Source organism: Zalophus californianus, chromosome 10 (genome assembly GCF_009762305.2).
Source record: "Zalophus californianus isolate mZalCal1 chromosome 10, mZalCal1.pri.v2, whole genome shotgun sequence".
Lineage (NCBI taxonomy): Eukaryota > Metazoa > Chordata > Mammalia > Carnivora > Otariidae > Zalophus > Zalophus californianus.
Window position 1 is genome coordinate 9,173,328 of NC_045604.1, and position 27,790 is coordinate 9,201,117.

General features: G+C 45.0%; 1 protein-coding gene across 1 annotated transcript in view; it reads right to left on the reverse strand.

Moving 5' to 3' along the window:
* The window catches only part of LMX1A (LIM homeobox transcription factor 1 alpha), a 152,518-nt gene that overhangs the window by 21,748 nt on the left and 102,980 nt on the right, over positions 1–27,790 (reverse strand). Inside the window, exon 4 of the mRNA XM_035722399.1 lies at positions 26,323–26,555. Coding sequence (XP_035578292.1) covers positions 26,323–26,555 — 233 coding nt within the window. The remainder of the gene's footprint in view (positions 1–26,322; positions 26,556–27,790) is intronic.

Genomic DNA, 27,790 nt, shown 5'->3' on the forward strand with positions numbered 1-27,790 from the left:
GATCCTGATTTCAGTTCTTTTGGATATATGCCCAGCAGTGGAATTGCTAGATCCTATGGCAGTTCTATTTTTAATTTTCTGAGGATCCTCCACACTGTTTTCCATAGCAGCTACACCAACTGACATTCCCACCAACAGTGCACAAGGGTTACCTTCTCTCCTTGCTATCTCTGTCCTTTTGATGATGGCCATTGTAACAGAGAGGAGGTGATATCTCATTGTAGTTTTAATTAGCATTTCCTTAACGATTAGTGATGCTGAGCAACATTTCATGTGCCTGTTGGCCTTCCATATTATCTTCCTTGGAGAAATGTCTATTCAGGTCATTTGCCCATTTTTAAATTGGGTTATTTGGGGATTTTTGCTATTGAGTTGTAGGAGTTCTTTATATATTTTGAATATGAACCCCTTATCAGATATGCGGTTTGCAAGGATTTTCTCCCATTCCATAGCTTATCTTTCATTTTGATGGTTTCTTTTGTAGAGCAGACGATTTTTTAGTTTGATGTAGTTCCAGCTGTCTATTTTTTATTTTATTGCTTGTGCTTTGGTGTCCTATCCAAAAAATCATTACCGAGACCCATGTCAAGAAGCCCTGTTCCTGTTTTCTTCTAGGAATTTCATGGATTCGGGTCTTGCATTTAAGTCTTTAACCCATTTTGACTTAATTTTTGTGAGTGGTATAGAATATGGGTCCAGTTTCATTCTTTTACATGTCAATATCCAATTATCCCAGCACTATTTATTGAAGAAACTGTCTTTTTTCCATTAAGTATTCTTGTCAAATATTCGTTGACCATATATGCTTGGGTTTATTTCTGGGTTCTTGATTCTGTTCCATTGGTCTATTGGTCTGTTTTTATGCCAGTACCATACTGTTTTAATGACTACAGGTTTATAGTATACCTTGAAATCAGGAAGTGTGATGCCTCCTCCCTCGTTCTTCTTTCTCAGGATTTTTTGGCTATTTGGGATCTTTTGTGTTCTACATAAATTTTAGGACTGCTTTTTTTCTACTTCTGTAAAAAAAAATGTCTTTGGAATCTTGATAGGGACTGCACTGAACCTATAGATGACTTTCAGTAATACTGACATTATTTTAACAATATTAATTCTTCCAATCCATGAACATGAGATATCTTTCCACTTATTCATGTCTTCAATTTTTTTTAAAGATTTTATTTATTGAATGGAGGGAGGGAGAGAGAGAGCACGCGTGTGCACAAGGTAAAGAGAAGCAGACTCCTGGCTGAACGGGGAGCCCTACATGAGGCTCAATCCCAGGACCACAACCTGAGCTGAAGGCAGACGCTTAACCGACTGAGCCACCCAAGCACCCCTCTTCTTCATCAGTGTGTTATCATTTTCAAAGTAGAGATCTTTCACCTTAGTTAAACGATTCCTAAGTATCTTATTGTTTTTAATGCTGTTGTAAAGGGGATCAATTTATTTCTTTTTCAGAAATGTTGTTTAGTGTATAGAAACGCTATGAATTTTTGTGTGTTAATTTTGTATCCTGCAACTTTACTGAATTCATTAAGTCTAACAGTTTTTGGTTGAGTCCTTAAGATTTTCTCTATATAAAATCATGCCTTCTGCAAATAGAGACAATTTTACTTCTTCCTTTTCAATTGATACATTTTTATTTCTTTTACTTGCCTGATTCCTCTAGCTAGGACTTCTAGCACTCTGTTGAGTAGGAATGGTGAGGGTGAACCCTTATCATCTTCCTGGTCCTAGAAGAAAACCCTCAACCTTTCACCACTAAGTATGATGCTAGCTGTGGGCTTGTCCTATATGGCCTTTATCACGTTGAGGTATGTTTTTTTAAATGTTTTTTAATTTTTAATTTATTTATTTGAGACAGAGAGCACAAGCAGGGAGGAGGGTCAGAGGCAGAGGGAGAAGCAGACTCCCCACTGAGCAGGGAACCTGATGTGGGGCTTGATTCCAGGACCCCAGGATCATGACCCGAGGTAAAGGCAGCCACTTAACTGACTGAGCCACTCAGGCTCCCCGAAATATGTTTTTATTCTTGATTTGTTAAGAGTTTTTAACATGAATGGATGTTCAATTTTACTGAATGCTTTTTAAGCATCTACTAAGATGATCATACCATTTTTTTCATTATATTAATTTGGTGTATCACATTGATTGATTTGTGTATGTTTAACCATCCTTTCATCCCACGGATAAATCCCATGTGATCATGGTGAATGATCCTTTTAATGTGCTACTGAATTTGGTTTGCTAGAATGTTATTGAGAATTTTTGCATCTACCTTCATCAGAGATACTGACCTGTGGCTTTCTTTATGTAGTTCCTTTTCTGGTTTTTGGTATATGGATAATGCTGGCCTTGTAAAATGAGTTTGGGAGTGTTCCCTTCTCTTCAATTTTTGGGAAGAATTTGAGAAGGATTGATGTTAATTCCTTAAATATTTGGCAAAATTCACCAATGAAGCCATTCGGTCCTGAGTTTTTCTTTATTGGGAGATTTTTATTACTGATTCAATCTCCTTACTAGTTATTTGTCTAGTCAGATTTTCTATTTCTTCCTGATTCAGTCTTGGTAAGTTATACATTTCTAAGAATTTTTCCATTTCTTCTAGGTTGTCTGGTATATTGGCATAGAATTGTTCATAATAGTCTCATAATCCTTTGAATTTCTGTGCTATCTCCTTTTTCATTGATAATTTTGTTGATTTGGATTCTTTCCCTTTTTTTCCTCGTTAGTCTAGCTAAGGGCTTGTCAATTTTGTTTATCTTTTCCAAGAACTAACTGCTAGTTTGGTTATCTTTCCTACTATTTTTTGGTTCTCTATTTATCTTTGCTTTAATCTTTATTATTTCCTTCTGAAAGCTTTGGGCTCAGTTTGTTCTCCTTTTCCTAGTTCCTCAAGGCATAGAGACAGGTTGTTTATTCGGGATATTTCTTGCTTCTTAATGGAGAGGCTTGTTGCTATGGACTTCTCTCTTGGAGCTGCTTTTGCTGCACCCCGTAAGTTCTGATGTATTTCCATTTTCATTTGTCTCGGAAAAATTATTTCTCCTTTAATTTCTTCTTTGAGTCATTGGATCTGGATGTCCGTTTCTCAGGTTTGGAAAATTTTCAGCCATTACTGCTTTAAATATACTTTCTGTCCTTTTCTCTTCTCCTTCTGGAATTCCCATCATGCATTGTTTTTTTCATTGTGTTCTATAATTCCCATAGGGTTTACTTTTTTCATTCTTTCTTTTTTTCTCGTTTTGCTTCTCTGACTGGGTAATTTCCAATGTCCTATCCTCCAGATCACTAATTCCTTCTTCTGCAAGGTGAGTCTGCTTTTGAAACTCTCTACTGAATTCTTCAGTTCAGTTATTGTGTTTTTCAACTCTAGAATTACTGTTTGGGTTTTTTGATGGTTGCTATTTCCTTGTCAAACTTCTGGTTCTGTTCATGCATTGTTTTCCTAATTTCATTAGTTGTTTGTGTTTTCTTGTAGTTCACTAAACTTTCTTAAGAGGTTTATTGTGAATTCTTAGTCTGACAATTCATAGATCTCAATTTCCTTAGGGTGTTTGGAGCGTTATTATTTTCATTTGGTAGTGTCATATTTATCTGATTTGTGTGTGTGTGTGTGTGTGTGTGTGTGTGTGAGAGATCCATGAGTCTTTACATCAGCATCTCGTGTATTTGAGTAATGAGGCTCCTCTTCAAGACTTTACAAGTTTGCTTCGGCAGAGACAGCTCTTCACCGGTTAGCTCAGTTTAGGTTTCTGTGTGTGTCTGATGGTAATGTCTTTAGGTAAGTGGGGCCTGCTGCTATGGTCTATTTTGAGGTGAGGCAACTGTTTGAGCTCCAAAGATGAGGATGGGGGGGTGCCACCAGCTGAGAACAGCTGGATAGGACTGCTGGCTTGTCTCCCTATGCACACGAGGCTCTAGGTTGGACTCTGCAGTTGCACGAATTCTCTGGTCAGGCTTACTAGAGTGTTGGGACTGGGTACTATATACTACAAATGGGACCATGAATTAGCTTCCTTGCTCTGGCAGGGCAGTAGGCAGCTCACTGTTCAGGGGCTCAAATCAGTTCTAAGTGTGCTCTGAATTCCCTGGTCAGGTGAGGCCACTGGTTTTGCTCTGAAGATGAGGGAAGCCACAGACAATGCTCTCTGTTCAAATGCCATATCATGCTGTTGGATGATCTGTGCAGCTTCCTGTGTGCTCTGGTTAGGTTCCCTGGTTGGACTAGCCGAAGGCTGTACTCAGCCATGAGTGGGACTATGAATTAGGTCCCCTGCCTGGGTACAGCAAGAAAAGCAGCTAAAGCAGCTCTTCTAAGTTGTCCTAACTCCAGCCAGTCCACACCCCAAGTTCCCTGGCTGAAAAGGGCTGCCAGCTTTGCCCTGCAAACTATCTGCTCTGTCTGCCTTTCTCTTGGCTTGAATGCCACTGGGCTACAGAGCTTCCAAGAGTTGTCTCCAGCTCTCTGGTCAGATGAGGCCAGAAAATATTCTCCACAGTACACAGAGCTATATCTCAGCCCCCTTGCATGGGTGGTAAGGGGAAGGACCACTCCATGATACTCTCAATTTTCCAAACAGGCTCTCTGGTTGCGAGGGGCCAGGAGATACCCTCAGCCTTGGCTATGAATTAATCCCTCTGCCTATGCATAGCCCCCATGCCCAGCACTGGCTTTGTTCTGCAGGTGAGCAGCTCTATCTGCCCACCTCTTGTCGTGAGCACCACTATGCTTCATAGCTCCCAGGAATCGTCACCTGCCTTTCTGATCAGATGGGGCTGTGATTTAGCACCTTGTCGAGGTGTGGGCAAACTAGGCTCTAAGGAAAACAAAACTACTCATTTAAGGATCCAAATCAGGCAGATCTATACCCCACCAAGTTCTCTGGTCAGAGTGTGCCTCCAACTTGATTCTGCAGATGAGCAAAACTGCTGGTTGGGATTATTACTTGGGCACAGTAGGTATGAAACTGGTCTGCCAAGATCCATGTGCTGGTTGTTTCAAGCCCTGCTCCCTTCTCTGTCATGGTCAGATTCCCATGATCTGAGATCAGAGGAGGAGGTTGGTTCTCCCTTTCTGGGTTGTCTTTTCCCACTTGAGGAACCAGTGGCTCAGGGTAGACCTCTCTTCATGGTGCTTTGTTGTTCTGTGGCAAAAGCAATGTGATCAACACACAGCCTATTCCCTTAGCCTTCTAAAGCAATCTGTCTTGGTCTCTGAGATGCTGCGGGGGCGGCGGGCGGGGGGGTTCAGTCTCACCCGTGTTCTAGAATTCACTCAGCGGTGTGTTGTTCCTGAATAGATGTTAGTTGTTCTTGTGAGAGGGAGTAAAGTCAGGAATGACCTATGTTACCATCTTGCTGACGTCACTCTCTCCATAATGCATTCTTACTTTCAGTGAACAGAGGCCTTGATACCTTTTCAATTCATCTACCTCTTCAGAGTGATTCCTGCTAGTTCTGATAATTAGGGGAGAATGGAATTCTATTTAAAAAATAATAGTGTGATTGGATGAAAAGGTGGGGATGAGTATACAGTGGCCTAAGATTGACATGAACAGGGAAAGCCACAGGCATACAACAACTTCATGCGCCCTACACCCAGCACAGGGGCCAGTTCTCCCTCCTCTGTCAAGTGTGCTGGCTACTAAGCACCAGAGCCATGGATACCTAAGCTGGTAAGAGAATAGCGAGCCCCTGAAAGGACTCTGCAGCATGAATCACCTCTCCTTTACCCTCACATCAGGTTGCTCTCTCCACCTCTGTTCATTATCATCTCTTCCAGGATTGAGGCAAAGTGCTAAGCAGCCCTTCTGCCTGCAAACCCCAGATGGCCCAACTAGCATCTCTCACAAAACACAAATGTTATCAAGTGTGTCCATTCAGCTTAATGTCTTAGACCAAGCCTGAAATGAGCCCTCCCTTGCAGTCAGCTGTCTCATCTCCACTGACACCTGTGAGAATTGGAGGCTATCAAGCAGCCTGACAGTGGGAAATGTCTTGCCATTATAGGTACAGTTGAGCTTTGGGGGAAATGCAGGTAGCTGATGTGCTAGCTCAGTGGGTACAGCTTAACCTTGCTATCAGGTTCTAAGTTAATAGAGCATTTCTTTACATCATGTGTGTCATTCTAAATAATGGATGTGCACCTGAGAAACTGTGCATGAATAAAACTTTTGTAAAGCTGAATTTTCTTCTCCCACTGAGAAGGAGTTCTTAGACTTAACAGCTGCTTTATCTTCAAGGATAAATAAATATTCTTCAATATACAGAGACATCCTAATACTTCCATCATTCATATTATTTACAGGTATTTACAAAGAAGTCAGAAGAAAGGGAAAACCAAAGTATTTCCTCGACCTCCCTCTGCCTTGGATGGTGTCTCTGGCAGCTGTTACATCTCTTTCATGGCTCCAAGTCACACTTGAAAATCCCACTGCAGCTCCAGTTTCCACCAGATGTTCACAGAAGTTATATCACCTGTCACTCTACAGCTTCTCTCTGCTGCAAATTTGTAGACTGTCTCACCAGCCTCATCTGTCTGCATCTCAACAATCTCCTGGTTGTATAACCAATGCTATGGATTAAACTCTGCTTTAAATGTTGACAGTTGTTTCTACCCTCCTGGTTGGCCCCTGGCTGACACAGTTCCCAGAATGACAAGGGATTTTATGGTTTGGGCAACCGTCTCTTCATTTGCCAGGTAAGCCTCTCATGACATTCCATACCACTAGCCATACTGAAACCAAAGTTAGCTCAAATCGCCTTCTCACATTGTTGTTTTTCTTGGACTAATTTTGAATGCTTATGCCAGAATAGCAGTTAGGTAATGAGGCATGGCAATTATTACTCCCGGATTTAGACTTTGGGTACAAGATTTGTTGGAAGTCAGTACTAAAGTGCTCTGAGCAGTCAGCACCATGGCCAGATCCAAAAGGCCACAGACAAAACTGGAAGCCAGAAAAGACTTTAATGGAAATCTATTCCAGGGACAGGAGAGAGAAATTGGACAGCTTATCTTTTTTTGCTTGTAGCGCCTCTCTTCAATTTGTCTCCAAATATCTGTACTTCTTTGTCATATACAGACAAAACAACTAAGAAGACAGGTGTTGCCACGTGCTGCAAGCCTCTGGGAACTGTTAAAATTGAAATGATCCCTACAACCTGTCCTGGAAATTAGTTACCACCATCCATCAAATACAAGATGCTTTTAATTACAAGACATGTCCTTATTTTGTGGGCCACCAAGAAAGAAAAAAGATTACCAATTAAACTTTGATACCTTACTTTCTCACTACATCTCAATTTTATGAGTCACATCCCAGTTTTGGATATGTTAAAATGCAACCAATAAAAGTGCCTTAGAATATTAAATATAGCATTGGCTCTGTTTTGGGCACCTAATTCTTCTTGAACCAGATAAACTGTTTAAGGGTCCAGTCGTTCTAGAAAACCCCAAGGCTTAGGACCTCAGGGAGAGCATCCATCAATAAAAGTTATAGATAGCCCTCTGGTCATTTCCATTATTAGTCCCAAATAACTCTTTGACCATGTCAGTGGATGCAAGAGAGCCTGATACTAAACACACCTTCTGTAGTAACTATAACATGGATGATACCTCAATTTCCTCAACTATGATGTGACGGAGTTGTGATAAATGATGTCTTAAATTCCCTTCAACTTGATCTTCTAAATGAAAGGGGGAAATACAAGCAAATATGCTGTCTGGTTATGATCACTAAATTGACCAATGGTTCTCAATAAGGAATTTTTCTGTCCCCAGGGTCATCTGCAAATTCATGAAGGCTCTTTGTCTGGTTGGTACGATGCCTGATGACCTGACTGGCATGTAGCAAACTAGCAAACTGTCTCACCCAAAATGCCAGTAAGGCTCACACTAAAGTATCTTGACTAAATACCTCCTGAGAAGGTATTTACGATGGTTAAACAGACACCTCTGAGCTTATGCTCTGTTTCCATAATGATTTTTTTTCTAATTTTATTATGACGGCTTAATGTCAATAACATAGAAGGCAGATAGCCAGACTCTCCCTTGCCTAAAGAACTCCCCCCAAGCCCCAGCATTTGCTATCTAGATGACTATCTGAATCTTAGCATTCTCCCATGAACTTCTCAAGTTTCACTTCTTCTGGTGCTGGGACCAGTCCCACATATAAGGCAATAACTCCCTGCACAGGCTGAGATAAGAGGAACCAATTGGCTTCCTATTGTCCTGTTACATTAATCACAAATCCACACACAGAGTTATGACTTACCTTCCAGGTGCCTCTTGCTGGAACATGCTAAAAGAAAGGACAGCATCAAAGAAATTAACCTGGTGAGCATTGAGATCAATGACTTCACATTACAGGGGAGGAAGCGGAGTTCCAGAGAGGTGAAGGAGCTCATCCTAGATCATACACCTAGTATTAGCAGCTCCCAATCCAGGTTGCCAGTCTGTTGGCTCAGAGTCCAGTGCCACAGGGAGTATCTGTCATAGGTGGTGAAAAGACAAAATCCTCGACGGTGCCAATCAGACAGGTGAATAATACATCAGTTATAAAACTTCACTGACTCGCTGCCCAGAGAATGAGCTGTTCTTTTTCCCCCTACTGAATACTTCAGTATCTCCCATGAATTAAGAATATTCTTGCATAACCATAGTAAAATTGTCAACATTAAAAAGTGACACTAATACATTACAAATCTGAATCTAGATTTTGCTAATTGTCCCTATGATATCCTTCTTCTGGTTCAAGATCCAATCCAGGAACTGACACTACAATTAGTTGTTAGGACTCCTTAATCTCCAATCTGGGACAGTTCCTCAACCTTTAATTTTCATGGCCCTTCATGTTTGAAAAATACAGGCCAGTTATTTTGTACAACATCTTGCCTGAGGTTTCCTCATTATTAGTTTTAAGTTATGTGTTTTTGGTTGGAACCACAGGAGTGATGTTGTGGAAAGAGGCAACTCTTGTTAATCTCATACACTCAATCTATAGGGTTAAACACTACCCTTTAAAGTCTGTTAATAAAACATTTTTCTAAAGTGAATTATTCCATCTTTCAGGCTTACTAAGTAGAGTTTGTAGACACAGTATTTATTTGTTTTTTGGTATGGGTCTTCTTCTTTTAGTAAGCCCTAAAGGCTACTGTTTCAAACATAAGCAGTTGCTTTATACAAGTGCATGTGTAGAAAGTATGGGAGTTTGGGTTGAGCAGGGAATAACTCTGGAAAACTTTCTCAAGGATGTTGTAGGAAATAAATCTTTAATATCAGCTTCTTGGCTGATTACTTCCTTCTTTATACTAAAGGAGGATTTTCAAATGACCTACTCTGCTTCACTGAGAGTTATGGTTAGTTGGGTTCCATGAACCTACATTTGATGCAAAATTAGAGTTGTTATTAGATTTGAATAATCCTTCTTCCCATACTTAAACTAATACAATAGGCATTTTTAACTGTTCTGAACATTATAAATTCTAAAGCTTATAATTTGAGAATTCTAGCCTTCAGGATACTCTGATAGAAGTTTCTCCCACTACTGGAAATTTGCCTACACAGACCACCCAATGCACAGAGGGCACCACGGGGACTGAGACCAGAAGGTCATCTGCATTTGACGAACACTCTCAAGAGAGATCTCTCAGACAAGGAGAAAGAGAAACTTCCTTCTGCTGTCCTCCTCTGATCCTTGGGCACATCCAAGGTCAAAGCAGATGAACAGGATGGGGGAAGGTTCTGTAAAAAGCCTGCCTCCCTGAATCACGGTGGAGGGAGAGCTGAGGATATGCTCCTGTGCTAGAGAAGCAAAGGGTCTCAGGTGAGGGTATGGAGAGGTCCACGGGAGCCTTGACATTCTGGCAAGATGTGCTGCCTTGCCCTGAGACCTCCACGTTGGGAGTTACTGTGTCCGGGCTCAAAGACCCAGAGTTCAGCCGGAGGCGGGGGGGGCATTTCTATCCCTTTTTTTCAACCTGGGAAGAGCACCAGAGAATGCCAGTGCATGGTTCTACCAGCCCCCTGATGGGAAAACCAGGTCTCCATGAGTCCCATGGAGTATGTTATACTCCATATAACGTGGAGTAGGCTTACAGCATCCCACAGAACCACGAGACACCAGCAAAGGAAGGAGCGGTGAAGGGTGAATACTCCTTTGTACGTTTTTCAGGGGAGGAGGCGTCTGGTGCGACTGCCTCACCTCCTCCTGAGGAAACACTACTTCTGCTAAGATGAGGAGTTTCCTAGGAGCAGCCTGTTGTTTCTGAAGAAAAGAAACACAGTTCAAATAAACTGAATGCCCCAACATATAATTCTAGATGAATTCTTGGGGAAAATGCTAGAACCAATGTCACATTCCCTTTGGCGTGTTCCACGTTGCAGAGATTGTGTCTGGTGTCCTTTGTCCCTCCTTCAAGAACCTGAATTCCCTCTCGTCACACCCCAGCTGTTAGATGAGGTAAGGCCAGCTGTGGTTCCTTGTGTCCCTGTCAAGCAGCTTCTCATCCGTATGAAAAGTGTACTGTGGTGAGTCAGGGAGATGTCCTTGGAGTGTCACAACGTCTTAGGTTTCATCACTCTCCTTTGCCATTGTATGAACAGGCTGTCAAAAGGACCAGCAGAAGTCCCTAGTGCTTGCATAGTGATGACAAGTTCTCTTTATTGAGCACTTACTTTGTAATAAACACTTTACATTAGCCTATTGCAAGCGTCACAACTGGCCATTTTGCAAGTGAGGGAAGGGAAGTCAAAGTGCTTACCTAAGATCACCTGCTACCAGGAAGAAGAACTAGAAATTAAATCCAGTGTCCATCACCCCCAAAGCCTTTATTTTAAAACACTGTCTTAGCTGAATCCCTGACTATTCCTGTCCTCACCCATTTCTCTCTTCTCTAAAATCATGCAGGGGCGCCTGGGCGGCTCAGTCGTTAAGTGTCTGCCTTCTGCTCAGGTCCTGACCCCAGCGTCGTGGGATCGAGCCCCCAACCTCAGGCTCCTGCTAAGCGGGGAGTCTGCTTCTCCCTCTGCCCATCACCCCACTCGTGCTCTCTCTCGCTCTCCCTCAAATAAATAAAATCTTCAAAATAAAACCATTTAAACACTTAAAACGTACATCAAATCGCTGTCTAATTATTCAGACAATAATGTATTCCCCACTGACAGATTCAAAAGTGTGTTAAAGTCCATCCGACTACAGAGGTGGTATCTTTTGTATGATTATGCTCCCCGGGTGAGCAGTCTGAGGCTGGTCACAGAGGATGGGCTCTGTACTGCCTGAATGAATGACATCAGAGGTGATGGTAAGAAAGAGGGACTTGCAGAATGTGTGTGTGTGTGTGTGTGTGTGTGTGTGTGTGTGTGTGTGTGTGTGTGAGATTTATCCCACAGAATCAGGGTTAAAAGGAATTTCATGAACTGTTTGGTCCAAGATATATATCTGATGCCCATGTCCTTTCATATCCACCCATTCATAGTGTGGTTAGGGATGCAGCAGGAAATGTGGACAGACAGAAGACTGTATTAGTCAGAATCTGAGGTGGATGGGACAAGGAAAAAGCCCCACCCTGTCACAGGATTATTCTAGAAGGAAAAAAAGGAAGTTGGGAATCACTACGTAACACTTCAGGGCTTAGTTAGGGTCTGGGATCACATGTTCCCTCGTGGAATCAGAGCAATCGACAGCTGTCTCAGGATGAGATCTAGATTCATTTCTGCAGACAATGGTCACTAAGAAGGACAGATGCCCACTGCTCATGCTAAGGCGACAGTCATTATGACTGGTATCTGATAAGCTCTATGGGCTGCTCTAGTTCAGTACTTCTCAAACTTTCTGGGCAACAGACTCAGATTTCTGCCTCCTACCCCCAGAGTGGCTGATTAAATAGGTCTGAGTAGGGCCTGAGCGTTTTCATTTCTAGGGGCACCTGGGTGGTTCGGTTGGTTGAGCGTCTGACTCTTGGTTTCTGCTCAGGTCATGATCTCAGGCTTCTGAGATCGGGCTCCACGCTCAGCGGGGAGTCTGCTTGTCCCTCACCCTCTGCTTCTCTCCCCATGCACGCGCACGCTCTCTCTCTCTCAAATAAGTAAAATCTTTTAAAAAAATAATTCCCATTTCTAACACATTTCCAGGAGATGCTGACGCTGCCAATCTTGGAACACTCTTTTGAGAACTGCTGCCCTACTGAATGTCTGTTGTTGCTCTTGTTTCATTTATTTCCCAAGGCCATAAAAATTCTGACAACTGTATCAGGGAAGACACTGGTGAAAAACTACCTAGGATTAAACCTTCATTTTTTCTGTGATTCTCAAAAACCCATGCCCAACCTCCCTCTTGAACCCCAGACAGATGGGTTCAACTGCCCACTAGACGTCCACGCTGTCCACAAAAAACCTCAAACTCAACATACCCCACCTGAATCCATTATCTAGATTTTTCTTCTCTGAATTTGTATCTCTGCTTCTGCTATCGCCATTCATACAGGTTAGAAACCCCAAAGTCATCCTTGACTTCTACTTTTCTTCCTACATGTAACATCATTTAATTCTAGAATTTAAGCTCTCCAGGGGCACACGCTCGGCCTGTTTTGTTCACCACCATATCCCCGGCACTCAGAACGACGTCTGTGATGATGTAGGAAACCACCAGGTGTCGAATGAATAAATGAAGGAATGAATTCTCTGAAACCCCTCCCTAATCTGTGCCTGAGTTCAAACCTTCATGTCCCATGGGAATACTGCAGTAGCCTCCTGCCCAGCTCCGCACTTCTGCAATGTTACCCCAACTCCACTCCACCCTCCATACTTCCCTGTTGGAAGCACAAACTGAGAAGTTTCACAACTAAGTGTATTTTACAAACTTCTGATCAGACTCACTTTAACCATCAAAATATATCCAAGTAAGAAACACAAAACCTTTCACGTTTTGGCATCAATCTTGCCATTCATACCAGTACCAGGATCTCTGTCCCCCAGAAGAACCCTACATTCCAGCCCCTCCTCCCATGGCGGGATACAACTCTACTCCTGCAAATGGGTGCACACGAAGCTACACCATTCTTTCTAACAACCTTCTCATCTACTTTTCATCATCTGAAAATGACCTATTCCACCAAGACCCAAGTGCAATGCCACATTCATTGTGAAGTACTTTCCAAAGAGTGCCCTGATCCCTCTGCCCCAATATATAGACCCATACCCCAAGGGGGTACTACTGATCCCATTTCTGTGATCCGAGCACTTTGTGTCTCTACTGAAATATACATGCAGATGATATTTTACTGTAATCATTTTGTTACAGGAGTTTCTTCTCCATGGAAGAACCTGAGTGTGTGTAAACCCAGAGGTCCTTTCCCTTCCTCACTAACATGTAACCCAGCGTCTGCCAGGCCTTCAAATATTTGTTGAACTTGCCTCAATTTAATTTAGTTAGCATCAATCAGACAGTGAGGAATAAACCAACAGCCACGGCCTTAGTGAGACTAATTCTCTGGGGTCTTCACCAGCAAGGCCAAACCAAAAACTAAAGTAATTACTTGGGCAGATAATTCATGAAAGAAGGAAAAGCATTTGCATTTGAATGATCTAGCAAGGATTTTCTGCTTGTTGATGTTTCTGGAATTTTTCAGATAATGCCTTCAATTCTTTGATTCTTTCAGGGTGTGGAGAGTAGGCCAAAAAGTTAATCTGTCAATCACTCTCCCATCTGAAACCAGGCAACTTCCAACCGGTTCTGCAGAAACAGAAAAATTCAATGGAAACCAAGTTTTAGAATGCCATCAGGCAGAGCTTGAAGGGCCTGCAAAGTTCGGATTCAGCACTCTGAAGAGCTCCTGAGGACCCAGGAGCCGTGCAGGTGCTCTCCTGCGATTTAAATAACCTCACCTCTGGCTACCATTTATTTATGCCCTACAATTCGCACAGTTGGGGCCAGAGAGACCGGCGGCCTGGCGGGAGAAGGCAGGGATCCCCGTAGCACAGCATGCACGAGTCCCCCTAGCCGAGCCCAAATCCGAGCCAGAAGGAAAAGCCCGGTTCGCCCCGCGGTGCGTCTGTCAGTGCGTGTGCAGAGGTGGAGGCGTGGGGGCAAGAAGGTAATCTCAGTACCCCCCAAATCAACAACATGACCCTCCCTTTTAAAATCCACCCTAGCGAGCGTGCATGCGCGCGCGCGCGCGCACACACACACACACACACACACACACACACACACACACGCACGCACAAGCACACAAATCCCCAGCACCTGCTTCGGAAGCCCTCTCTCCGAGGCTGGCCCGGAGGCGCGGCTCCACCAGAAGCGACGGGCGGATTTACCGTGGCATTACTTTTAATTAAGTCCGCGGCGCGGGCGGGGGGCGCGGGGGGGGTGCCTAATCCCGGGCCCGCCTGACGTCACCTGGGAACGGACGGCGAGGGCGGCGGGGACAGCGACGACCTCGCCGCGACCCGGGCGCGCCTCCGCCCGCGCGGGGCTTTGCTCCGCGGGAATTAAGGGAAGGAGCAATGTTAGTACACTTTTAATTGGAAACCGAGTTCTTCTTTCAGGGCGGCTTGTTTACTCAGGACCGGGCATTAGAACTCAGGGGAGGCTCTAATTGAAGCGACGGCTTTGGAGATTATGGGGAACATATGGCCCCACCGCCGGGCTCTTTATCTGCATTTTCTCATCAAACTGCCGGCGGGCCGGGGTGCTTCTGCGCCCGCCCTCGTCCGGCTCCAAAGCCTTTGAAGAGAGGGAGGGCGGCGCGGCGACTGCGCCTGGCACCCAGTGCCCGCTGCGGGCTCCAGCCGAGCGCCAGAGGGGACATGTGCGCCCCAGAGAAAAGCGATCGGACGGCTGACCGCCTCGGTGGGGTGTCGTTCAAACCCTTGTGGGCCAAGGGCAGGGGGGAGTTGCTAGGGTAACGGGCGATTCCCACTCGCTGCCTCGGTGGGCACGGAAGGGAAATGGGAGGGCACTCGGCGGCCTTGGGACAGAATTACATTTCTCCCTATCTACCTTTCATCAACCAACCAACCATCTTTCTATACACCCTTGCAGGCTCCAGTACCAACCACCAGCCGTTGGTTTCTCCACCCGCCCCCCACCAGATTGTCTCTGTATCTAGAGCTGCCGGTTAACTGAATACGAGACATAGTTAAGTTTGAATTTCTGATAAGCAATAACTTTATATTGCATGAGACATCCTTTAAAACACAGTTTATCAAAAATTCAGATTTAACTAGATTCCTGTTTGCTACATCTCCCAGCCCTGCTTACTCTGAGGAAACAGCTGCCTTTTGTTTTAATTCCAGAAGCTCCCTGGATCAGCCCCAAAGCTCTGCCATTGGGTGAAAACACTGATTGAGGTGCCCCGACTCTGTCCCCCTGACCTTCACCTTCTGCTGGGCCAGTGGTTCTCAACCTCAGCTGTACATGAGACTCACCTAGGGAGCTTTAAAAAAACAAACTAACCAGAAGCCCAGGAGCACCCCAGCCCACTTAAAGACCCATGCCATAGAAGCCCTATACATAAGAAGAATAAGTCTTATAGGGCGACTACTTTGAAGAGTCACTCTCATTTGAGCACATTAATTTTGCTTACCTATTTGATTACTGGCTGTCCCTCTCCACTAGGATATGAGCTGCACCCGTAGCAGTCCTGTTACATAGTCCATGCCCAAAATATCTACTCATTAGTCAGATATCATATACTTCTATGTGTTCCCCCACGCCCCAAACCCAATCCTTGCCTGATGCAGGTGCTCAGCAAATTCCCACTCATTGAAGAGATGCTGAGTTGGTTCAAGCCACTACCTTGCCACCCTCACAGATGCCTAAGAAATTCCTGGACACTTACCTTGAATACCAGCTTGGTCCACTGATCCCACCCAGTACATGCATGCACATGCATCTCAAATCCCTACTCAGAATCACCAAGAAAAAGGAAGCATGCCGCTGGGTCCCTGCATGCAAACATGGATTTGGACCAGTAAGAATCCAAGTGGTTCTTATATTGCCTGGTCTTCCATATACTTTTACAGCACCAAGTACCAACGTGCTCAGAGGAAGCTATAGGCTGGTTTGCAACCAAACCTTAGTAGACTCGGGTTTCTCCTAGGTCACTGATGCCATGGTACAGAGAAATACTGGAGGTGATTCCTCCTTTTGCTCAGTATATGGTCTAAAGCATCTTCAGATTCATCGTGAAACCTCTGGGTTGGAAGTCTAAAAGTTGATGGGCTTGGCTGGCATGTCAGTGCAAGAAAACCAGCATCTTCCCTGCACTTACTCCCCCAACCTTTTCCAGAAACGGGAGTCTCTGGTCATTTAGCTCAGGTAATGAAAAGTCAGTCATGGTTTGGGTCTCCATGGCCAGAGATTTCACCCCTAACATTCACTAGTCATCCTGCAAAGTCCTGCCATTGTATTCAAAAAGGATCCAATATAAAGATGGATAGATAGAGGGCCACTTGAGTGGCTCAGTCAGTCAGGCATCTGACTCTTGGTTCTTGCTCAGGTCATGATCTCAGGGTCCTGAGATCAAGCCCGTGTCAGGCTCTGTGCTCAACATGGAGTCTGTTTGTCCCTCTCCTTCTGCTCATCCCCCCACATTCTCTCTCTCATAAATAAAATATTTTTAAAATGATGGAGATACAGGCACAATGTCAACACTGCTACTTGAAAAACATATCTGAGTGCATTTCTCCTGAAAGTGGGGTCATAACAGATGGTAGGACATTGCAGATCAGCGAAGCCTATTAGAAGTTTTGATACTGACTGATTTACTCCACCGTTGTACTCTTATTCACTTAATTAATGAGGGCTGTGGGTTGCACAGCTGACACCTCTCATCTGGACAAAAATGTCAATTGGTTTTTCCTACAACCATCAGATCACCACAGGAGCAGAAGTTTGATGAATCATTATAAAACAGAACAAAACAAAACAAAACCAGTAAGTTTTTTGTGTGCACTTTTCAAGTACTTCCATATTTAGACACCATGTTGTCTTTGGATCCTTCAAAACCTCCTACTTCCTTATAGGAGTTGCCCAAGAGAAGTATAGCGACAGTGATTAATTATTGAGGAGGATCTGGAGTTCAAACAGAAGGTGAACTTTTGACTGATTTGAAAAGGAGTGTAGACTTAGTTCAATTCACCTTGTTTTCGTTGCTTTAATTATATGTGAGAAGGTTCTTCGGTTGGGGTCTCTCAGGTAGTAAGTCCTTACCGAGGACCTGGAGCACTGCCATAGGCAGCCAGGGAGAGCTGTCAATGAAACATGAGAACAAAATGTGAGGTCTATTTTAATAGACCTCACATCTTTATCGATTGGACAGCACAGCATAATGCTTAATGATGCAGGCTCTGGAGCTGGACTGCCCTAGTTTCAATTCTGGCTCTTTCAGTTATTAGCTATAGGACCTTAAACAAATTACTGATTTTTCCATGGTCCCCTTCCCTCATCTGTAGAATGGGAATAATCATAACATCGGCTTCCACATCAGCCTGACATACGTTTAAGTTAGTTAATTTGTTTAGAGTGCCTAAGGCAATGCTTTTTGCAAAGTAAGGGCTCAATAATTGTTAACATCATCATCACGTGAACATCACAAGATCAGCTGTCCATTTGACCAGTTTTGTTCTTCTAGGGATTGTGCAAGAGAAATGAATGCACACAGCACACTATGACAGATTAAATATGCTCTGAAGCAATTGCACTAATTTTAAATGATGATTTCTACTAAAATGATTAAGTGTGAGCATAAACCTAAAATTAAATCACAGTTGATGGAAAAAGAGATAATGCATTGCCTGAGTTTGTACATTGCCTGTAACTTTTCAAGCACGAAAGATACTCAACTCACAATTATAGCAGAGGCTGAGTATCAAGTGTCCTGACTTGGTAATTGGTAGAATTAAGTTCTTATTCTGGCTTATCCCTGACTCAAGTATCCTGTGTCCTTATTTCTCCATCTATAATATGAAGACAAAACAAATACACGGGAAGACAAAAGTTCAGAACAGAAAAGAAGCATTGAGCCCCAGACTGAAAGCAACAAATAATTCTGTAGTCAATTTAACGGCTGTGATACTAACAAGAGACAAAACTTCATTTTGAAAACAAGGTAAAGAACGCAGGCAATTATAACTTTCTCTTCCCTGCTATCCAGAGATGCCAGATTAATAAATCAGAAAATGTCCACAAAGATCTTTGTGTTAGTCATGATATAAATGTGTGTGCTTTTCATGTCCCCTTGATAATGTTAACCACAATGAAAGCGGGTAATAGTTATTGCGTGTTTACTCTGTGCAGGGCTCTGTGCCAAGTCTTTGGGGCCAGATGATCTCTTCTGTGTCTTTGGTCTTATTCTCAGCACCTGACAGAATGGGTATATACAGAAGATTAAAACATAGTTATTGGCTTGAAATTTGAAGAATCCATACCAATTCCAAAACCTGGGGATAGGTTTGCAAGTAAATTGCCCTTAGAAATGGTATTTTTCGAACTTCAGGTCACGATCCGTTGGTGGGTTATGACACTAATAGAGATAAGACTACAATTAAAAAATAAGTAGCATAGGGTGCCTGGGAGGCTCAGTAGGTTAAGTGACTGCCTTTCGCTCAGGTCATGATCCTGGAGTCCCGGGATCGAGTCCCACATCGGGCTCCCTGCTCAGCGGGGAGTATGCTTCTTCCTCTGACCCTCCCCTCTCTCATGCTCTCTCTCTCTCTCATTCTCTCTCTCTCAAATAAATAAAATCTTAAAAAATAAAAGATTTAAAAAAATAAAAAATATCTTTCCTTTAAGAAAAATCCTTTTCTTAAAGGAAAGAATGACAAAACTAATTTCCAGGCTGTCCCTTTTCCCAGCTCTCAGCCTCCTTATATCACTTTATACCAGGGCCCCACTATTCCCCTGGCATCAGGAGGTTGGCTTTGATATATTTCTCTGAATTGCGCGGTTCAGTATTCTCGAACTCCTCTGCCCTTCTTTTTCAGCAACTGAAACACAGCATTTAGCCCAGAGCCTGGGACCATGTAGGCATCTATAAGAAATATCTGTTGAATTAAAGGTTGATAAGCTGGCTGCCCAGAAAGATATAAACAGATTACAGTGGGTAACAGAGTGATCCTAACAGGCCTATTCAGGAACACAGTGCATTCACTAACAGGTAACTGTCAGGTTCAATGTCCTTCCTGGACTCGAAGGCCAGTGTTGCAGAAGAGAAGCATAATCCACTCCAAAAGCAATTCATTTGAAGATGGGAGATATACCACCACCCTCAGACCAAGAGGCACAGATAGATCCACAGCCAGGATAACCACATCCCAGGAAATGTTATGTTCAGGAATAAGAAGATACTTGGACACTCAAAAGAGCTCAAATCAGAATCCTTCTAAACCTCAGTTCCCCAGTTGATAAAAGAATGGTAGCTCAGTACAACACATGCTTCCCATTCTTGCTTGAAATTCCTATTAAGTCCCAGAAGTGACCGTAAGACTGTTTCCTCCTGGCCTTCTGCATGGACTTTCCAGGATGCAGCACTAGCTACAATGTTCAGAGACTGGGGAGCACCTCTGAGGCATGCAGGCCCCATGGGGTGACTCAGTCCATCTGTAGTTCATACATCCTAGCCACCCAAAATCACAGGCCCTCTCCCTGTACTACCCTCAGATGGCCCCAGGTCAGCCATCCAGAAGCATCTGAAACAGAAGAGCAAAGACAGAAGATGAGATGTTTGTGAAATGATGGATCTTTGGCAAAATAAGCATATGAGCTGTGAGCTGCCCAGCCCTCGCACTGGAAGATAAGATCAATGTCTGCCATTTACTGGACATGGACCAAGTTTCAGGCTGTTGATCACCTCTCACTGGTTCAGAAAGAGAGTCCTGGGAAAGCAAAGTAACTTTCCCAAGGTCACACTGCTGGGAGTGTAGGGCAAGACTCAAATGCAGACCTAACTTTAGACCCCACACACTCTGCATCACCGTTTGGAAAATGATACTTCCTCATACCTCCTGCTGACTTTTTCTTTCAAATTCTGCATTCTAAAATTCATAACTATGAACTGACAAGGATAATTCTATAGAACAGTCAGGCATTTTCCAAAACTTAGGAGGTAACCACTACCTCTCTGCTCTAATTTATTGGAGAACAAGAGTTCCAAGATAGGTTGAAAGAAATACTTCTGTAATGCTTTTTTTTTTTAAATCAGTTCCAAGGCTGTGGAAGGAAATTAAAACAAATGCCTAAACCTGACACAGAAAAGAAGGGAAAAGAGATATATTGCAAAATTTGAGTGACAAGAGAGGCATCTGGATCTCCCAAAGCATCAACAGCCCATATCCTAAGGAAAATTAAGAAGGAAGAATCCCCAAACTCCAGTATGTGTCAGGAATCTTCATTCCAGCTCCAGTAAGAAGCCGCCATACTGGAGATCTGTGCTTCTCTGCTAAGGCCTTCAGAGGCTAATATGAACCGGACAAAGTTAATTTATTCACACAGTAAGGAAACATGTACTGAGCATCTGTTGCATACCAGACACTGTGCAAAGGCCAGGCGAGTGTAGACCACAAGGCAAGAAAGGGCAGAAGCCTCCCCAAGCAGTCCGGACGACTGGATAAACAGAGGCCATGGAATTGCTGTATTTATCTTAAACATAAAACCTACTTTGCAGAAAGGCATCCTCATGATAGGGCCTTCATGGCCCAGGGCTTCCTCTGGGAAAATCCCTCCACAAAAGCAGAGCACCAGAGAGAGCCCTGCCTTACCCTGCTGATGGTTTCAAGTCTCAGAAGCTAAAGGGAGGAATGTAGGGCCATCTACTCTTGGACTTTGGTTCTGACCAAGGAAGAGTGGGTAAACCGAGAGGAATCAAGGGTTTGAAACTTGGAAGAAAATAATGGCCAAGGAATCAATGCTGGGCATAATCTAAAATGCATGCTGGTCTTCAAGAAAGAAAACCTTAAAATGGTAAACAAACACACCCCAGAATGAACAAGCCAAAAACACAGTCTGAGTCCCTGATCCCAAAAATGAAGAAAAAGGAAAGGCAATTTAATGTAAAAATAACAAAAAACTAAACACAACTTGGTACCCTGGATTGAATCTTGGGATGGATAAAGACACTGGTGGAAAATCTTGTGAAATCAAACCATAGCTTTAGCTTATATAGTCTAGTGACCAGTACTGGACTGATGTTAATTTCTTAGTCCACGTGATGCACTTATCAAAACGTTCACGTCAGTGTGAAATGCTAACATTAGGGGAAGCCAGATGAAGGCTATATGGCAATTTGTCTTACTTTGCAATCATTCAGTAAATCTAAAATTTTATTTCAAAATAAAGTTTTTAAAAACTGTTGCACAAGACACTCTCAGATGACCTCTGAGGTGGAAATGTGAAGGGGGTAAATAACTAAGACACGCAACATGAACCAGCCAGGAGAATATGATTGCCTACGATCAGCCCCCAAGCCTCCGCCCCCACCCCAGTCAAAAAAGCCAATGAAATCATGGGCCATGTCAATAGAACATGACGTCCATGACAAGTAGAAGTGATAACACTGTGCTAGTTCAGACCACATGTCGAAGATTTCATGCCCTTCTGGACGGTACCTTCTAGAGAGGCTGCTGTACGTTTACAGATAGAGCAGTCCCCTTGACAGGACAGTTGGAAGAATGGGGCAGAATGAGACAGGACAACAGAGGACTCAGGAAGTACGAGGCTCTCCATCTGCAATGCAAAGGGCTGCCACATGTCAGAGAGATTGGCTGATTTTGTGAGTTCTGGAAAGTAGAACCAAGACCAAGGTTGAGGCTGTACATGGACACAGACACTGGGGCTCCGTCTAACAATTCTGACAATCCACACTCAGAACGTGAGACCAAGCATTCCCCATGGCTGGAGACACACCGACGGAGGCCGCATGAGCATTTGGTGGGATGTGAACTGAAGAACCTCTCGTGTGCCTTCCAATCACAAGCCCGTGTGATTCTCTGGCCGAGAAGGAGAGCACAGGCATGAATGTCACTAGGTCTCTCCTGGAGGCCCGGGCATTCACATTGCCCATTAAAGCCCAAAGAAAACTGTCAGACCCCAGCTACAAATATCATTCTTCTTGAGAGGTTGCTTCCAGGCCACTGGCAAAGCAGGGATCGGGATAAAAGCTTTTCTAGCCACACCAGAAAAGAGATACAGCAGCTAAAGATCTCCAAATTTGGTGTCCCTTAGAGCTGCAAATGTGCCCCATGCTTTTCCGTAAGTCGGAATAGTCAGCATCATAGCACCATAGATTCTAGAATCCTCCATTTAAGCAGCCCTAGAGGTCACTGGTCTTGTCTTCCACCCACTGTGATTAAGATGTTAAGAGACAAGCCTTTCCACTTCTCATAAAGGGTCTAGTCTGCACCCTTGTTGGACACCAAAACCGGTCATTTCGTCCACATGACATGGGTCTGCACCCTTGGGTATGACTCTCCTATTTCCCTTAGACTTATTTTCACAGAACTAAATATACAGAGTTTCTTTAGCTATTTACTGTTCGATAAGGTAACCACTCTCCTCCGGACCCTCTCTCTAATTTGTCAGTGATGTCCTCAAATGCATTACTTAAAATGAGACCACATATCTTAAATGTGCACTAATCAATACAAAATTGGAGCTACAATTACAAGTTAGGGACATTATAGTTCTGTTAATACAGGATTCCTTGTGGCTCCCACTGACGAAACCCCATGTGGAATTCCACCCAAACAGGCCCTGTTCCACATCATCACTACTGAATTTTGGAAGCCAATGGTTCAATTTCATCTTGCTGACTTTGTGCTATTCTGTGAGCTTGTCAAAATCCTTTTGAACATGGAGAGTCTTAGCTGCCCCACCAGGAGCGTTCCCTGCCAGCTTTGTGTCATCCGCAAATTGAAGAAACCTGCCTTCTGTGTCTTCATCCAAGTCACTGATAAAAACCTTCAAGATGACAGCCCATTCAATCATTCACTCACCAAATATTTATCAAGTACCTGTGATATGCAGAGCACTCAAGACAGATATAAGGGGAGAAATTGTGTTTGTACTGAGACACATCCTAAAATTGTTTGCTTTCTGTAAGCCCCCCGATACGAGGTGGGCTTCTTTCCTTGAAGATTTGAGTTCTGCTCATTAGGTACTTATTGATCACTTACTCTTCCCCTTGGCATCAGGCTAAGCTTTGCTGAGGGAACAAAGGAATGAAAACCTACAACCCTGTTTCTTAGTAGCTTATCCTCTCGTTAGTGAGGCAGAATTTGGCACACGCAACATTTTCTGATGTAAGACGGGCAATATTTATATAATTGACAAAATGATAAAATTGACAAAAAAAAAATACCATTTGGTTCTGGCTGAGATTTTAATATCATTTTGCTTAAAGCTGCTAAACAAGGATAGATTTTTCAAGTCGAAAGGGACAACGGACATCCTGTAGAACCATTCTCCTCTCCCGCCACACCAGTATTAGTTCCAACAAGTGGGGGACCTCCCTCTTTGAGTAGCCTGATTCTTTGTTAGCTCTAATAATTAGGATGACATTCTAACACTCCCAATGTTGAGTCAGAACTGCTAGCCTTTACCTTCCTATCTATAATGTAAATACTCAAAGATTTTGTTAGATAACTGAGTGAATTCTAAGTCTGCTCTCTGAAGTTAGAAATAGGTCCGATCCAACCCTGGGAAGGCAACCATTACGCCCTCATGTCGTCTTTACTTTTCTAGCCTAAACATCTATACTTCCTTCATCTGACATGATTTTGAGCTCTCCTCACCCCTGCATCATGCTTGTCATTCCCATTTTGACTCTATCCCCGGCATAAAGTAAGCACTCAAGGTATGTCGGCCAAACAAATGTGCATAAATGAACCAGAAAGCTCTACTGTGTCTAGAGCAGCCTCCAAAGAAAATGCTCAGAATGGAACCTGTTGCTGAAAACGGGGTCAGAAAAGTGGGCCCCTAGCAGTTCCCATACTCTGAACATTTTATTTCTATTAACACTGTTCAGATACAGCTTTTTTTTTTTTTTTTTTTTGGTCGTTGCGCAGGGGGTGGGATGCGGGGGACGGTACATTCATGCCTCACCCTAATTCTGTAGTCAATTAAATCTGTGAGTCCTTAACACAGGGACCGACTGGGTAAGTTCATAGTCAAGCCCCACACAATTGTGCCAAGAAGGGCTAGACCACAGCACATCTGCCCGTGTGAGGAAGAATGGCGTGTCCCTTTTCAGAGTCCCACTAGCATCCTGATCACCATAGCACCTAAGCCCTTTGGAGATTTTGCAATATTCCGGGAAGGAGGCCTCAGTGGGTGGGCACCGCAAGACAGCCATGCTGAGCGCTGAGCTGACTTTCTTATACCGAGCGGAGGCCGTGAAGTTTGGTTAGAAGGGGCCCGATTACCCCAGCAGGAGATTCCCAATGTGTCAGTGGCAGCGTTCCGGAAAAGGAGAAACTGCCCCCAAATTAAGACAAATCCAGGAAAACTGAAGACAGGCAGAGTTGGGATTGCCCTGGTGTCCACTTACTTAAGGCTGCAAGCAGAGTCAGGCAAGAAGAACCAACGGGGAGGTAAAGGAAGCAAAACAGCCTCGTATGAGGATCCACCACCAGCAGGCAGGTGTTCAGCGCCCGCAGTGTAATGCGCTTCAGGCTGTGGTATGCATTCTCTCTTTTATTCCCCCTCAATAAAACCGTGAGGGAGGCCTGACTATCACGACTTTACAGCTGTGGAAACTGAGGCTTAGGGAGGTTCCAAAAGTTGCCCACAGTCACATGGCTGTAAGGGCAGCCAGGGGGAGCCCCACCCCCACCCACACCTGTCCCCAACGCCCCTGGACTCGAGCATCTTGCTGCAGTGCTTTTGTTTCAAGAGTTTACTCACTCCTGTACGAGTTTATCAAGCACCCTGAGTGTTCCAGGCCTGTGCTAAGCCCTGGGGACACAGCAGCGAAAGAGACACATGCCGTCCCTCGTGGGGCTTAGCACTTGGCAAGAACAACAAAGAGCCAGACAAGCAACCGCAATAAAGTGGGATGGGTGGCCCAGGAGGGGGAGTTAAGGGTCAACTCAGTGACGCCAGGGATGAAGAGTCTTCCCTGGGGAAAGAGCCCCGAGACAGAAGCTGAAAGAATATGCTGGCAAGACCCCAAAGGGCAGGAGAGGGACAGAGGGGGGATGAAAGTGTAAGGCACAGAGCTGAGTGGGAGACACCGATGCACTGGAGTCCCGCAAGGCCAAGGGAAGAGTCGGGGGGGGGGCGTCTAAGAGGTCCCCGAACGGCTGAAGAGGTGGCAGCAGGAGGTTATAGGCGTGTTCAGGGGGCTGGAATTACACTGAGATCGGCAAGAATTAGGAAGGCCACAGGGCTCTCACTGATTTAGAGAAGGGAGGGGCAGAGCCAGACGAATGCTACCCAGTGGAGACAGACACATGCTTAACCTGGACACTTAATTCAATTTCCCTGGCCTTCTGAAATGCACTCTATGCAATTGCTGGAGCTCTGCCATCTCCCCCGCCCCCGCCCCCCCCCCCCCCCCCGCTCTAAGGCAGGAAGGGTGGGGGTTGGGTGGGTGGTACATTCTAGTTCCTTTCTCTCCGTGACCCGCCCAGCCTCAGGTAGCTTCCAGCTTTCCCACTTGACAGATGGGGAAACAGACCGAATTACTGGTTCCAGTGCATCATTCCCTTTAACAGTATCACATATCTATACCCTAGCAGGGCCTTGTAGGGCGTGCAGTATACCTCCCCTCCCCTGGGCTTTGGGTTTGAGCCTTTAATTTGCTTTAGCCAGTGGACCGTTAGCCCACACAATATGAGCAGAGGCTTGAAATGCACTTGTAAGGTTAGGCGTGCCTTCTTGCACCTTTGTCCCTGGCAAGAGAAGATCATGCCCTGCAGCTGCCACTTCTCAAGCCTGGATCCTGGAGAGAACCATGCAGAGCAGACCCGAGCCCAGTCTGCAGCCCAGAGCTCACCTCGGCAGATTCCAGGTGACTTGCAGACCCTCAGCCTGACACAGAGTCACTCCTGTTAACCTGTGACTAGGCGTTCACAGTCGTGCACCACAGAATTTGGAGGTAACGTATTATATGGCATCATCACGACAATTCCTGACCAACGAGAGATCATTCCAACCTTATAAAGATACTGCCTGGAATGCACACACCTGCTTTGCCATGGACCTAGGCTGCCCCAGTGGCTGGGCCTCTGGGGAGAAAGCAAGGCAGACGGTGAGCTCACCCCACCGTCCCACCCCTCCCACGCACCCCCCCCCCGCCCTCCCCCCGCGTGGCACTCACCTGAGTCTGACGCTGCTGGGCTCACCAGGCTGAGTAGCTCCCGCTCCTTCTCATAGTCCCCTTTGCAGAGCAACTGTCCCTCCTTCAGGACAAACTCATCGCCCTTCTGGAGCTGCCGCTCACAGACACAGCAGCAGAAGCAGCTCAGGTGATATACACTCTTCTGGGCCCGCATGACGAACTCATTGGGTGCAATGGCCTCGAAGCAGCCCCCACATTTGACCGCAAACAGCCTGGCAGCAGGGGAAGAAAGAAAAGCAAGGTCTTTGAGAAAGGTCGAATTGGGCCCAGCGGGCCTCTGGCCAACGGCAAAAGAGAGTCCAAGAACTGGGGTGAAGTTGGTTGGAATGGAATACACTGGAAATCCGGGTGACGTATTCTCTGACGGGGTGGAACCAAAGGATGCAGGTGAGTTCCTCACCAAGGCTCAAGAAAAGCAGGGGCAGAGGTGCTGGCTGCAGTCTGAGCCCAGGATGTGACTGGTGTGGGTCTAGGACACAGTGTTCCCAAAGGGAGGTCTACGCACTGGGGCCCGATGGCTGCCCAGAATTCCTGGGGAAGCTTATAGTTTAAACCAAATAACAGGAACACAAATATGTCCAGGCCCCCTCCTACCAGTTAGAAAAGGGGAGCCCCAGCCCCTAGCAAGCTTGCCAGGGCATTCTGATGTGTAATCTGGTTTTTGAGAGAGAAACTGCATCACAGCTTCCCGTGGTGGCATTCGATGGATTCAGTCTCTCTCTTGGGACTTCTCATTTCATTTCAGTTATTTCCAGCAAACCACGTCAAGGTGTCCCTCTATGCCCAGCCAAAGCAGTGGGTACAAATGATGCCAAGGTGAATGAAAGAAAATCCCTATCAGAAATGAGCTCAGGCTAATGACGCATCCAAATAATGGCTTCAGAGCATGGAGGGGGGGGGCACAAGGAACAATCAGGTGCACAGAGGGTGATTCACATTTTATCATGAGGTCGGTAAATCTCCGTCAAAGGAAAGACAGGAAGGCGGGCAGGCTGATGGCGTAACGGGGTAGGAGGAGGGGATCTCAAGCAGAGGGAACAGCCGGTGTGAAGGCCCAGGGCTCAGAGCGTGCTACGTGCTCCAGCGGGTTGGAGGCAGGCTGCCCAAGCAGGGGAACAGGGGAGGCCAGTCGTGACCGCTCAACACACTCAGGCTGGACATCGTCTGGCAAGCAATGGGGAGTCGCTGAACGATGTTTAACGTGATAAGAGCCCCGTTTAGGAAAAGGAACTCTTTGTAAGCATGAAGGGTAGAATGGAAATGGAGTCAGAGAGACGAGGGAGGGAAAGCCGCCGAGTAGTGACAATGGTCGGCAGAGAGGAGGGGACAGAACCCACAATTTGGAGACAGGGAAGCGTGGGGGGTTGGCTCCCAGGCTCCTGGTGGTCAGAGCTGGTGGCTAATGATGATGTCGCCGCCCCCGCACTTCTTTCTGATTTCCTGCCTC